The sequence below is a fragment of the Andrographis paniculata genome, unplaced genomic scaffold (assembly GCF_009805555.1).
Source record: "Andrographis paniculata isolate CXL003 unplaced genomic scaffold, ASM980555v1 Contig56END, whole genome shotgun sequence".
NCBI classification, from domain to species: Eukaryota; Viridiplantae; Streptophyta; class Magnoliopsida; order Lamiales; family Acanthaceae; genus Andrographis; species Andrographis paniculata.
The window spans coordinates 225,095-237,683 of NW_026137591.1; the positions used below are offsets into that span (position 1 = coordinate 225,095).

At 38.4% G+C, this 12,589-nt stretch overlaps 3 protein-coding genes across 3 annotated transcripts; 1 reads left to right on the forward strand and 2 right to left on the reverse strand.

Annotated features, from left to right (window-relative positions):
• The first annotated feature begins 1,909 nt into the window (after positions 1-1,909).
• LOC127256634 (probable protein phosphatase 2C 43) lies at positions 1,910-5,228 on the forward strand. The gene is made up of 5 exons (XM_051282743.1): positions 1,910-2,132; positions 2,959-3,448; positions 3,962-4,326; positions 4,396-4,632; positions 4,706-5,228. Exons 2-5 carry the CDS (start codon positions 3,142-3,144, stop codon positions 4,958-4,960), a joined length of 1,164 nt encoding a protein of 387 aa, XP_051138700.1. The 5' UTR covers positions 1,910-2,132; positions 2,959-3,141; the 3' UTR covers positions 4,961-5,228.
• Positions 5,229-5,459: 231 nt separating this feature from the next.
• On the reverse strand, positions 5,460-8,237 carry LOC127256636 (actin-66). Its single transcript, XM_051282744.1, has 5 exons — positions 8,073-8,237; positions 7,170-7,242; positions 6,658-7,051; positions 5,866-6,479; positions 5,460-5,748 (listed from the first exon to the last, which is right to left on the reverse strand). The coding sequence occupies exons 2-5, from the start codon at positions 7,227-7,229 to the stop codon at positions 5,683-5,685; spliced, it is 1,134 nt and encodes a 377-aa protein (XP_051138701.1). The 5' UTR covers positions 7,230-7,242; positions 8,073-8,237; the 3' UTR covers positions 5,460-5,682.
• Positions 8,238-9,428: 1,191 nt separating this feature from the next.
• Positions 9,429-12,589, reverse strand: LOC127256637 (actin-1-like). Its single transcript, XM_051282745.1, has 5 exons — positions 12,411-12,589; positions 11,481-11,551; positions 10,923-11,316; positions 9,874-10,487; positions 9,429-9,783 (listed from the first exon to the last, which is right to left on the reverse strand). Exons 2-5 carry the CDS (start codon positions 11,538-11,540, stop codon positions 9,718-9,720), a joined length of 1,134 nt encoding a protein of 377 aa, XP_051138702.1. The 5' UTR covers positions 11,541-11,551; positions 12,411-12,589; the 3' UTR covers positions 9,429-9,717.

A 12,589-nucleotide genomic window follows, 5' to 3' on the forward strand; every position in this document is an offset into this window, starting at 1 on the left:
CAAGGTTTTGAACTATAATTCACGTTCTATTGCACCTGCTTTTTGCACTTTTTCTCCTGTTCTTGGTTTGCTGCAGATAAGGCTGTCACAATAAGTTCATCTAATAAAGGTGCATCATAAACACTTCCCACTTGTGATCCATTAACCATCACACTTGACAATTTTCACATATGTTTTCTCCATAGTATTTGTTCTGTTTCCCTTATTAGGCTGACTTTTAAATTTATGAGTTTGGTTGATTGTATAGAGACATATTGTAAAATGGGTTTCAGTGCAAGAGATCTAGTTTTGACCATAGGACTTATTCTTGGTTAGCAGGTGTGTGCAGGTGAAGAGATATCCTAAAGTAAATTTCATCACGAGTAGTATGTGTCAAATAGGATAATAGAAAAAGAACATTGTATTGCCCTCTTCCACACCTTACCCATCTTCATTTATTCCCATTACACAAAGTCATCCAAAATAAGTTGAAAAAAGTGCAAAAGATGGTTTCAAAAAGCGCTAGAAAAAGTACTATAGGACAGTTGAATTTTAATGGCCAAGAAAACCTAGGAGATACATATACACATACACCACACATATATAGTTGGCGAATTTCATTTATTCTTTAAAAAACTGTAACATAACATGAATGTCCAGACATTAAATAAAACAAATTTTCAGGAAATCAGAAGTGCACACACATTATATATAGTCCTTGATCAGCAGAGTTCAATAACTTAGGTAGGTGCCTTTATAAGTAGACTTATGTGTGTGTGTGTGTGTGTGTGTAGCATAGCAAATAGATAGAAATAATAGCTCTTTCTGTATGTATGTATGTATGTAATATGTTACCCCTCTTCTTCCTGCATAAGTAAATATGTTGTCATAAGTGTCTTGCCAACAGTAACCAGAAAAAGAAAACCAGTAATCACATGGATATGAAGGGGAGATGAGATAACGTAGTTTGCATGGCATATGGTGCTGTCGTGGAACTTTATCAGCATTGACTTTTTTTTTTTTTTTTTTTTTATCTCTGTTCCTCTGACAATATAAAATAATGATAACACTTAACCTACGTGGTACCCGACAAATGATTCAATCCCTAATAGTTTAGAGATAGAGAGACAGAGAGTGCTAATTTAAATAAGAATGGAATTACACACAGCAAGTTGAATTACAATTTTCAATGAAAGAATGCAGATTGTTTATTTTATTTTTTAAAATCAAGAACAGATTTGACCAGACTAAAACAAACAATATATTATTGTCAACCTTGTTGTTTTGTAGTTATATACGATGATTGGTTAGAGAGGCATTGACGCCCAAATTTTCAAATGTTATATACCTTGTCATCACCTGTCTTAAATTCAATATGTACACGCAACTGTAAATTTTTGGAAATGCTTACATATGGCAAAACGACCTGCATTAAGAATAATTATCTGTTGCTAAAAAAAACATTACTTCCCAAGATCTTATCAAATCTGTGACCAAGAAAACAATAGCTTCATATGATCTAATTCGTTTTAACACTTATTTAATAAGCAACAAAACAGAAGAAGAAAGTGCAAGCCAACAAACAATTACAGCATAATGCTTGGAACTGTGCTTGTTTGTGACAAAGCCATAAAAATTCTTGTTGCAGTAAAATAAATAAATAAAAGAAAAAGAGAATCTTGTAATAAAACCACAGGTCCACCTCTCCATGAGCTTAAATTATCAATATAAAATAACCACCACCAAGACTGTATGATGAAAGGGATTACTTATACTATACAATATTTCCAGTTGTATCAGTTGCTCCACTTATCAGCCATTACATGTTCATCGCCATATATAGAATTTCCATTCAATATTTTTTTTTTATTATTTTCTTTCTATTTTATAAATATTGAGCTCTGGCTGCTCTTCCTTCGTCAACTTTTCCCCATCTCCCCTCAACAACCCCTCTCTGCAACCCCACAAATTCTCTCTCTCTCTCTCTCTCTCTCTAAACTCTCTCTTTCTACTAAAGCACGCAACGGATACATTAAATTCAAGAACCCGGATCAATTTCTTCACATATCTTGTTCTGTTTTTTTTTATATTTTTCTTCCGGGGAGCAATATCAGCTTTCCTTGCCAAGGAATTTATAGATCACTTATAATTTGGTTAAGTCTCTTCGCTCTTTCTTTGTCTTCTCTGCTCAAAGAAATATTCTTTCCGCATTGCATTCTTGCTTTATTCACTGGAAAATTGCTTGGGAAATAGATGATTGTTTGTGTCACTTTGCATTGATCAATTCTCTGTTGCTGTCTGATGATTCTGTGGCTTTTGTTGCGAGGTCTTATTTGCAGGTTCTAGGTATCGGTTGCTAGTTCTTGTAATAAGTCCTCACCTTTCTTTAATTTCTTGAAATTTGCTTTGGCTTGAATGAAATTTTGGTTTATATCTTCGTATGCAAGTGTTTTGTTGAAACATCTTGCTTTTAGCGGAAAATTTATATATAGATATATATATATATATATATATTCTTGATCGATTATAAATTGTTTAGGTTTCTTGTTTTCCGGGTCTTTGGTGGGTCTGTTTTGCACCCTTGAAATTGATGTTTTAGGGTTTTAATTTTCATATGTCAATTCTCAACTATTTTTCCAGCCACTTTGACCAAATTTACTTGGATCATTTATTTTATGGTATGTCAATTGAAAATGATCTCTTTAGTTCATTCTAATTTTCACACTATCCGTTTGATTTTTCCTGGTCACAATTGTGTCTTGTATTTGATCATATGATTTGCGGCTACTTTGTATTAAATTGACCATTGGTTTTCACAGTTCCCTTTTCGAAACTATTTCCTATTTGTGTTCTGTGATGTCCTTGGATTACTTTTTACTGTGCTGTTTGATCCCTGTGTTTGAAGTGTTTGTAATTCCTATTCCATTCAGGCTTCTCTTTGTCATGAACTTTTGGTAACAAACGTTTCTTTGTTTATAGATTCGACGAAGCCCCACATAATTGATGGTTTAGGACAAGCATTCGTTGCTGTGTGTAGAAAAAAATTGATTCTTTTCCTCATCATTTGATCCAATTTACTGCAAGAAATCCCTGATCTGGTGGGGTTGGATTCTGTGTCAACCTCAAAATCCTAATTCGAACTGCTTCACAAGGAGATGAGGGATGTTTTCTTGGTTGGGAAGAACAGCTTCTTCATGTCTAAGTCCTTTGAGCCAATATGCCCGTATGAACAAGGATGATGAAGAGGAGGTTCTTGGAGGGGAGGATGATGCTCTTCTCTGGTCTAAAGACCTCGAAAAGCATTCCCATGGCGAATTCTCATTTGCTGTTGTCCAGGCAAATGCCGTACTTGAGGATCAAAGCCAGGTTGAGACGGGTAGACATGCCACCTTTGTCGGGGTCTATGATGGCCATGGTGGCCCTGAGGCCTCAAGATACATCTCCGAGCACCTCTTTAGTCATTTACTTAGTGAGGCTTCTCTACTCTTACTGTTATTTATTACAATTGGATGATGTTTAGCTCTTAAATCCTTTATAAATCATAAGCAATAGGAAATATGTCGGTCCTCTGGTGTTGATTTTGTGAAGAAATGGTGACAATTAAAAAAATCTTTGATCCTCTCACTTTGATGAAAAGCGTTTTAACTATGGTGGTAGCGAGTACTGGTGTGTCTTTGCTGCACCTTGTCTTGTTATTGACGCGTTTTTCATCTAACGTGTTTTCTTTGTTGTGCACTTAGATCATTGTGCACTGGTAGCCTTCAAAGGATAGTCAGGTTCAGTTCTCCCAACCTATTTACAACTTCTGCTCTACAGTTCATGAGAAGCATTCATGTTTTAATTATCAATGAATACGGTTAGGAAAGCCATTTTTCTTATAATCCTGTCCTGTGTTGGCTTATTGATGTAATAGTTATGTTTCTTCCATTAGGACAATGGGAAATTAGCAGAGACTGATGTGTGCTGGTGTTTCTACTTTTAGGACTTGCCCGGGAAAACGGAGCAATGTCTGAAGATATCCTCAGGAGTGCATTTTCTGAAACCGAAAATGGTTTTCTTACTCTTGTAAGAAGAGCTTATGCGATTAGGCCAGTGATCGCAGCTATCGGTTCTTGCTGTCTAGTGGGAGTTATCTGGAAAGGGACGGTATATGTCGCTAATCTAGGAGATTCTAGAGCCGTAATAGGATGTTTAGACAGATCCAATAAAATCGTGGCCGAGCAGCTTACCAAAGAGCACAATGCCAGCATGGAAGAGGTTAGAAAAGAGCTAAGGAATTTGCACCCCGAAGATTCACAAATCGTTGTCATGAAGCAAGGGGTATGGCGCATCAAGGGCATAATCCAGGTGTGCCGTCAGTTCATATCTTGTATTACATTCGGTTATTCTGTTAAAATCATCCGAATTTTATCTCAGGTATCTCGATCCATCGGGGATGCTTATCTGAAGCGACCAGAATTTGCTCTCGACCCAACATTTCCACGGTTTCATCTCCCCGAGCCAATCCGCCGGCCGGTTCTTCGAGCTGATCCAACCATAGTCACGAGACGTTTACAGCCGAATGACAGATTTCTCATCTTCGCATCCGACGGTCTATGGGAATACTTGACTAATCAGGAGGCTGTTGAAATTGTTTACAGTAAACCGAGACCGGTGTGTTTCTATAATCTAGTCGAACTATTTCTGCTCCTCCTATTCTTACAATCTTTGTGTGTTGTATTTCCAGGGCATAGCTAGAAGGCTTCTTTTGTCAGCATTGGCAAAGGCAGCTCAGACAAGGCAGATTCCTTACAATGAAATAAAGAAACTCGACCAGGGTGTCCGCAGACACGTCCACGATGATATAACCATCGTCGTCATCTTCATAGACCACACCATGCTGGAGAATAAAGACACTTCGCCCGAACTTTCAGTACGCGGATTTGTGGACACCGTTGGGCCGTCAAATTTCGATTTCCCACAAGGGAAGATCGATATGTGATGCAGCAAGTTTTGGGTGTTTTATACCCTTCAGGCAACAAAAGTTTTGGGTTCTTCTTCCACAGCTTTCCTCGTCAACCGAATGGCTTTATGAACTAACCAATTTCTGTGCAGTGAGGCTTCTTCTCCACCAAACCAAATGATCACTTGTTCAAAGTCCCAATAAGACAAGACTCATTGTAGTTGCTTCTTCTTCTGTCTATTTAGTTTCTGGGCTTGTTTGTATAGACACCCTGTGATGATTTTTATGATCGAAATACTTTCGTGGATGCCCCAATTGTCATTTGACATTGTGTAGAGTAAAATCATTTAAAATGGAGAGAAGAGAAGAGTAAGAAACCAAACAAACTCAGAGAACAAGGGCAAACCAAAGATTCAATCTGACAATACAGTAAGTTCAAAATGGGACTGCAAAATCCAACCAGTATGTAAACTTAAATACATGTAGTTCCTTCTTTCAACCAAAACTCATATAATATAATGAAATACACAAACTCTGCTACATAGTAATATAACTTGGAGAAATGACAGAAAATGATTCCACAGCCATTGTTCAACCTTAGAAGGAAAAGACTCGAGAGGACAAAAGAACACAAATAAAAGAACGCATAAGAGAAGAATGCAAAGAAACCGGAATGGAACACCAGGTGAAGCAGCAGCAGCAGCAGCAACCATTTGATTTCTATAAATCTCTCGGGTGATCCTTTTTGCCACGGTTCGATCTTAGAAGCACTTTCTGTGAACAATCGAAGGTCCGGACTCATCATACTCTCCTTTGGCAATCCACATCTGCAATCCAAACAATTCAGTCAGCCAAAGGGCATTGTAAGGTTTTTATATCATAGTTTTCCTCAAATGTGTTTTCATTCTAAAAACAAGTTTACGATAGATATCAAAGAAGCAAACCTGCTGGAATGTGCTGAGAGAGGCCAAGATGGAACCTCCGATCCAGACACTGTATTTCCTCTCCGGTGGAGCCACCACCTTAATCTTCATGCTGCTTGGAGCCAGAGCAGTGATCTCCTTGCTCATCCTATCGGCAATACCTGGGAACATAGTTGTGCCACCACTGAGGACAATGTTTCCATACAGATCCTTCCTGATATCAACGTCGCACTTCATGATTGAATTGTAGGTGGTTTCATGAATTCCAGCAGCTTCCATCCCTATCATGGATGGCTGGAAAAGGACCTCAGGGCATCGGAACCTCTCAGCGCCAATGGTGATGACCTGTCCGTCGGGCAGTTCATAGTTCTTCTCCACAGCAGAGCTTGTCTTGGATGTTTCTAGCTCTTGCTCATAGTCGAGAGCAATGTACGACAGTTTCTCTTTGATGTCCCTTACAATTTCACGCTCTGCTGTAGTGGTGAAAGAGTAACCACGCTCGGTCAAAATCTTCATGAGGTAGTCAGTGAGGTCACGGCCAGCCAGATCAAGACGCAGGATTGCATGGGGAAGTGCATAACCTTCATAGATGGGAACAGTATGGCTGACACCATCACCAGAGTCGAGAACAATACCTGAAAAAGAACAAGAACAGCGTAAATACAAGAAGCTTCAGTGCATTCTACATTTCTCAATAGAAGACTTCAATCAGCATGCTCTAATAAATGATCAGTATCACCAATGTTAATCCAAAATCAGTTCTCAATACTCATACATATATATATATATATAATCGACATATGTATGACTTACCAGTAGTACGACCACTGGCATAGAGGGAGAGAACAGCCTGAATGGCAACATACATAGCAGGGGCATTAAAGGTCTCAAACATGATTTGAGTCATTTTTTCACGATTGGCCTTCGGATTTAGAGGAGCTTCAGTCAAGAGGATTGGGTGCTCTTCCGGGGCCACACGAAGTTCATTGTAGAATGTATGATGCCAAATCTTCTCCATATCATCCCAGTTGCTGACAATTCCATGCTCAATGGGATACTTCAGCGTCAGAATACCTCTCTTGGATTGAGCCTCATCACCAACATATGCATCTTTTTGGCCCATACCAACCATGACTCCTGTGTGACGAGGGCGTCCCACTATGCTGGGAAAAACAGCCCTTGGAGCATCATCTCCAGCAAATCCAGCCTGACAATTTTAGATCAAAGTGAACAATAAGCTTCTGAAATCATAAACAATATGATTAGGATCCCTTAACTTTTAATTCATCACAGATGTAGATTGCAACTTAAACAAAAAACCTGACCTTGACCATTCCAGTTCCATTATCACAGACAAGGGGCTGAATATCCTCAGTTTCGGCCATGTCTTAATATTTCCTGTAGCAAAAGGAGCAAAAAATTATGAAAATGAAGAAGCAGTGTCATACAAAACAAACAACCAAGCATCCATCTAAATCCATGCCAATGAAAAGTTCGAATTACAATTAATTACTTCCTACAAAATAAAAAACAACAAAGGTTATGCTATTCTAATAAGTATAATTGGAAATTTTTTATTCCTAAATCAGAGGATGAGTTCATATCAGATCAGATGGGTACCCACTACCCAGCCTGACTCTTGACAATACATGGTTCACACAAGCAGGCAGAATTACAAACAGATCCTAGTTATTCCTATACAATGCAAAATTAAGCAGGCAAAACAAAACTCGAGAACAAAACATAATCCATTTCAAAATGTAGCATTGGGTTGGTGAGAACCATCGATTTTTTATTGCTAGTGGCAGCTGATGCAAGAAAAGACAGATATCCAATTATCAACATTACGGATGTCTTAGCCATACAACAAATCCGTTTAAGAATCCGTCTGGCCAGAGTTTTACTGATTTTAACATTTCAAACCCGATCGATAAAGTCCAACAAACACGTCTTCATCGATTATAAAGTTATAATTCAAATCACGCTCGACAGATCCATGAAAACGAATACAAGGGGGGAAAAAGGTAGAAACATAGACTACACGATAAATTGCAGATAAAAAAAAAGGTTAATCTAGGGACAGATCAGGACGATCGGAAATGGTGAAAAGTCGATTCCACGACAGATTCAAAAATTCTCCACAGCGGAGATGCCCATCTGCCAAATCACGACAACAAATCGAATCCTCGTAAAGAAATTAGAGCACAATGGCGAGACAGAGATCGAACCTTCGAGGGGTTGCTGACAATGGGTGCGTCGCGTCGCGTCGCCTCTCCTCTGCGAATTGGGTCTCGTTGTGAGAATGAAATTCTCCCCGAGTGTCCCCTTGATAACGTCGGACTGTGCGTTACTCCTTGATTGTAGGTGCCGGCCCTCGCGTTTAAATGAAACACAGCCACAAATGAAATTCACCTCAAATTCACCTCAAATTCGCTCTCCTTGAATCGCAGCCGTCGGATTGGATGCTTCAGATCTCTCTCTCCTTTGTGGCACCCATTATTGCATCACATTTATGACTGGCTGAAAATAGCTGTATTGCTTTTCCCTTCATTCTACGAAAGGACGGAAATGCCCTTGTCTCTACCTTCTAAGGCCATTGTCCCTGCCCCAGCCTCGGAGCCCATTTCTGTAAGTTAAATACTGTTTTTTCTTACATATTTTTTTAATAATATTTAATAAAATAATATTATCTTTTATTAATAAAAAATTTAATAAAAAAACATAATAATTAAATTTTAAATTTAAACTTAATAATAAAGTACATAAGATTATAATATATTCTTTAATATTTTAGTTAATAAAATCGTAATTATTTTAAACATGAATTATAATTCAATTAATATATATCAAATTAAATATTTTATAAAAATATTCATTAAAAAAATGAATGCGAAAATAAAATATTTAAAAGTATAATTATCAAATAAAATTAAAATATTAAAACTTTTGTATATCAAAATATGACCATAATCTTTTAATAAAATAAATTCTTATAAAATATAATTATATATAAATACTGATATTCGTTAAATAAAAATAAAAAAAAAAAGGTTTGGGCCCACCATACAGGCAAGGAATGCAACAGAGTGTTCCTTCGTGCCAGAAGGATTGTTTTTTAAAAAAAAAAAAAATCTAAACGTGGGGCAGTTCATGGGAAGCACACCCCGGTGTGTGGTGGCCTAACAAATTCTCACAGGGATGCCTCAGTTTTTTTTTTTTTTTTTTTTTTATTTTCTTTTTCTTGATTCCTGCAAAAGAATGAAAATGGATGTGGATCAAATGAATGTACCCCACCAACACAGTATGATCTTGCAGCCAGAGTGTGTGAAATGGGATCTTGATCTTCGATGAAACACAGTCTGTAAAGTGAAGCAAAAGTTCTCTTTCTTCTTTTTTTTCTTTGATCGGAAAAGCAAAAGTTTTCTTTCTTGTGGGGGGCTCACGTTGATGGGATTAATTCTGTACAAACTGTTTTTTAATTTGCAGATGTAAGAAGGAATCCTAATTGGTATGTATGTATTTGGTTTTCAGTGAATTCTTAGTAGCAAATTTGCATCAAGAAGATAGATTGAAGAAGAAGAAGATTTGCACCAAGAGGATGTATTAATATTAATGATAATGTGAGTTTGCATTCAATCTAAAACTCAAACCATAACACCATTGACAATACACAGCTGTGCTGCTGCTACAAATTTATGTAAAAATGTCTGGCAGGGGGGGAATGTAGTATTATTTCCATGTCCAATGCACAAATCTTAACAAGACTCATTGACAGACAACAAACAAAAAATAAAAGTAAGGGTGGGTGGGTAGGTAGTAAGCAGATTATGAGTAGCATCTGATGGATGGGTGTGTGTCCTCTCTTTTACAATCTTAGAAGCATTTTCTGTGAACAATGGACGGTCCAGATTCGTCGTACTCTGCTTTCGCAATCCACATCTGCAACAGAAAATTACACGAATATAAATCAGTCGAGCTTAAGAGAAACAGAAACGAGCAATCAGAGAGTGCAAGTTTGATCGTGTGTACCTGCTGGAACGTGCTGAGAGAGGCCAAGATGGAACCTCCGATCCAGACACTGTATTTCCTCTCCGGTGGCGCCACAACCTTAATCTTCATGCTGCTCGGGGCCAGGGCTGTGATCTCCTTGCTCATTCTATCGGCAATACCCGAGAACATAGTTGTGCCACCGCTGAGGACAATGTTTCCGTACAGATCCTTCCTGATATCAACGTCGCACTTCATGATGGAATTGTACGTGGTTTCATGAATGCCAGCAGCTTCCATCCCGATCATGGATGGCTGGAAAAGGACCTCAGGGCATCGGAACCTCTCAGCGCCAATGGTGATGACCTGCCCGTCGGGCAGCTCGTAGTTCTTCTCCACGGCAGAGCTTGTCTTGGATGTTTCTAGCTCTTGCTCATAGTCGAGAGCAATGTACGACAGTTTCTCTTTGATGTCCCTTACAATTTCACGCTCTGCTGTAGTGGTGAAAGAGTAGCCACGCTCAGTCAGAATCTTCATGAGGTAGTCGGTGAGGTCACGGCCAGCCAGATCAAGACGGAGGATCGCATGTGGGAGCGCATAACCTTCATATATGGGGACCGTGTGGCTGACACCATCCCCAGAGTCAAGAACAATACCTGCCCAAGAAATGGAAAAAGGTAACTAACGAACAGACAGCAACACAATTCAGCTTAATATAAAATGCAATTAGGCCATGTCCAATCCTTAAGTAACTGAGGTTTTAAAGACAGCAGCATATAGCATACAACATTGCAATGGAAATGTTTTAAGTTACAATCTTACAATCCTATAGATTGATGCCTACCCTAATCTCAGATGTATAATTGATTCATGACCTAACAATTTGTAGCTACTTAAAGAATGCCAGAAACATTTTGAGCATAAGGCATGCATTATATCAAGCAAACAACACTAAAAAAGTTTCCACAAAATATTTCCTTCATAGGCTAATGCAGAAACAAAATTAGTATAAGAGCTGACAAAGAACAAACAGAGATGATCATCATTAGGGATATCAATATTCAGGAAATGCATAGGGCAGATTTGCTTGCCTGTAGTACGACCACTCGCATAAAGGGAGAGGACAGCCTGAATAGCGACGTACATAGCAGGAGCATTAAATGTCTCAAACATAATTTGAGTCATTTTTTCACGATTTGCCTTGGGGTTGAGAGGAGCTTCTGTCAAGAGGATTGGATGCTCCTCTGGGGCCACACGAAGTTCGTTGTAGAAAGTGTGATGCCATATCTTCTCCATATCATCCCAGTTGCTAACAATCCCGTGCTCAATTGGATACTTGAGTGTCAGGATACCTCTCTTGGACTGAGCCTCGTCACCAACATAAGCATCTTTTTGGCCCATGCCAACCATGACTCCAGTATGGCGAGGGCGACCCACTATGCTGGGGAAAACAGCCCTTGGAGCATCATCACCGGCAAATCCAGCCTTGGAATTTTTAGATCAACAAAATCAATTAGCTTACAAAGAGTCAGTATGATTTTAAGCTCTCCCATTTTTAAGTCATATTGGGATAAGCAATGAAGAAACATCTTGAGCTGACTAAAAAAACAAAAAGAGGCTCTTTTGGGTGCCCAACGCGAAGCTTTTACCTTAACCATTCCAGTTCCATTGTCGCATACAAGGGGCTGAATATCCTCTGCTTCCGCCATCTCTTAATGCTCTAAGAAGAAAATGGAATCATTTTCAAGATTCTTGAGATTAGTGAAATATAAAAAATAAACAAAACAAAAATTGTCTGCACAAAAGCTTTCATTGAAAAATCTAAATAAATGTGATTCAAAAAACTTCACTGCAACTTCAAAACAAAGCCACCATGACAAGCTTTTGAAAACTATAAATTGAGGATATAAACAAACAGATGCTATATCACACTGAATCAGATAGGTATAAAGAATCATCTTTTGTACAAAAGGGGGATTTTGGAACACAGTGTAATGGCAAGCTAGGATGTGGGGGCAACATGCAATAGCTACGACATTGAAAAGAAAACATATGGAAATCAACATATAGAAAATTTCAATCTCTTGACATTTAAAATAATTCATTCTTTTCTAATGTCTATCAATGATATAGCAAAAATCAGAAAAGATGCATTGAGGAAATAAGCACTAGCATCAAGCAAGGATCGATTCATTTGACTTTGCAAAATTGGATTTGATTTATCATCTGAAAATTTTTCTTAAATTACATCTATGAAATTGGTATCTCTCTCACAAATCTTCAAGCAATCAAGCACAACTATTCTTCCATCACGAGGCGTGAATTGAATCGGGCAAAGGGAAAACAATCCACGCAATCGATGCTTTAATTCTAACAATTTGAAAACGCCTATTTGCAGATCGACAAATCAACAACAGTGACAACCATAAAATACGAAAAGCCCAAGAAAATAAACGCATTGCACGGATCCACAGATCAATCGGAATAGATTATTAACATAAGAAAAGATCCACCCGTCGCTCTTCTCCAATTCGAGATCGAAAGCGCAAAATGACGATTAAAACCGATCAAAATCCTACCTTAGAAGCTAATGGGATCTGTGCGTTCGTTGAGAGCCTTCTTCTCCGACAACGGCCTGGGTCTCCGCCTCGCCTGTGGAAGATAACGCAACGCAGGAGCTGGTTTTTCGTGCGAACCCGCCCTCTTGTTTAAAAGACCACCAGAAGTTGAATCTGAAGACTCGGTCCCAGAGAGAGAG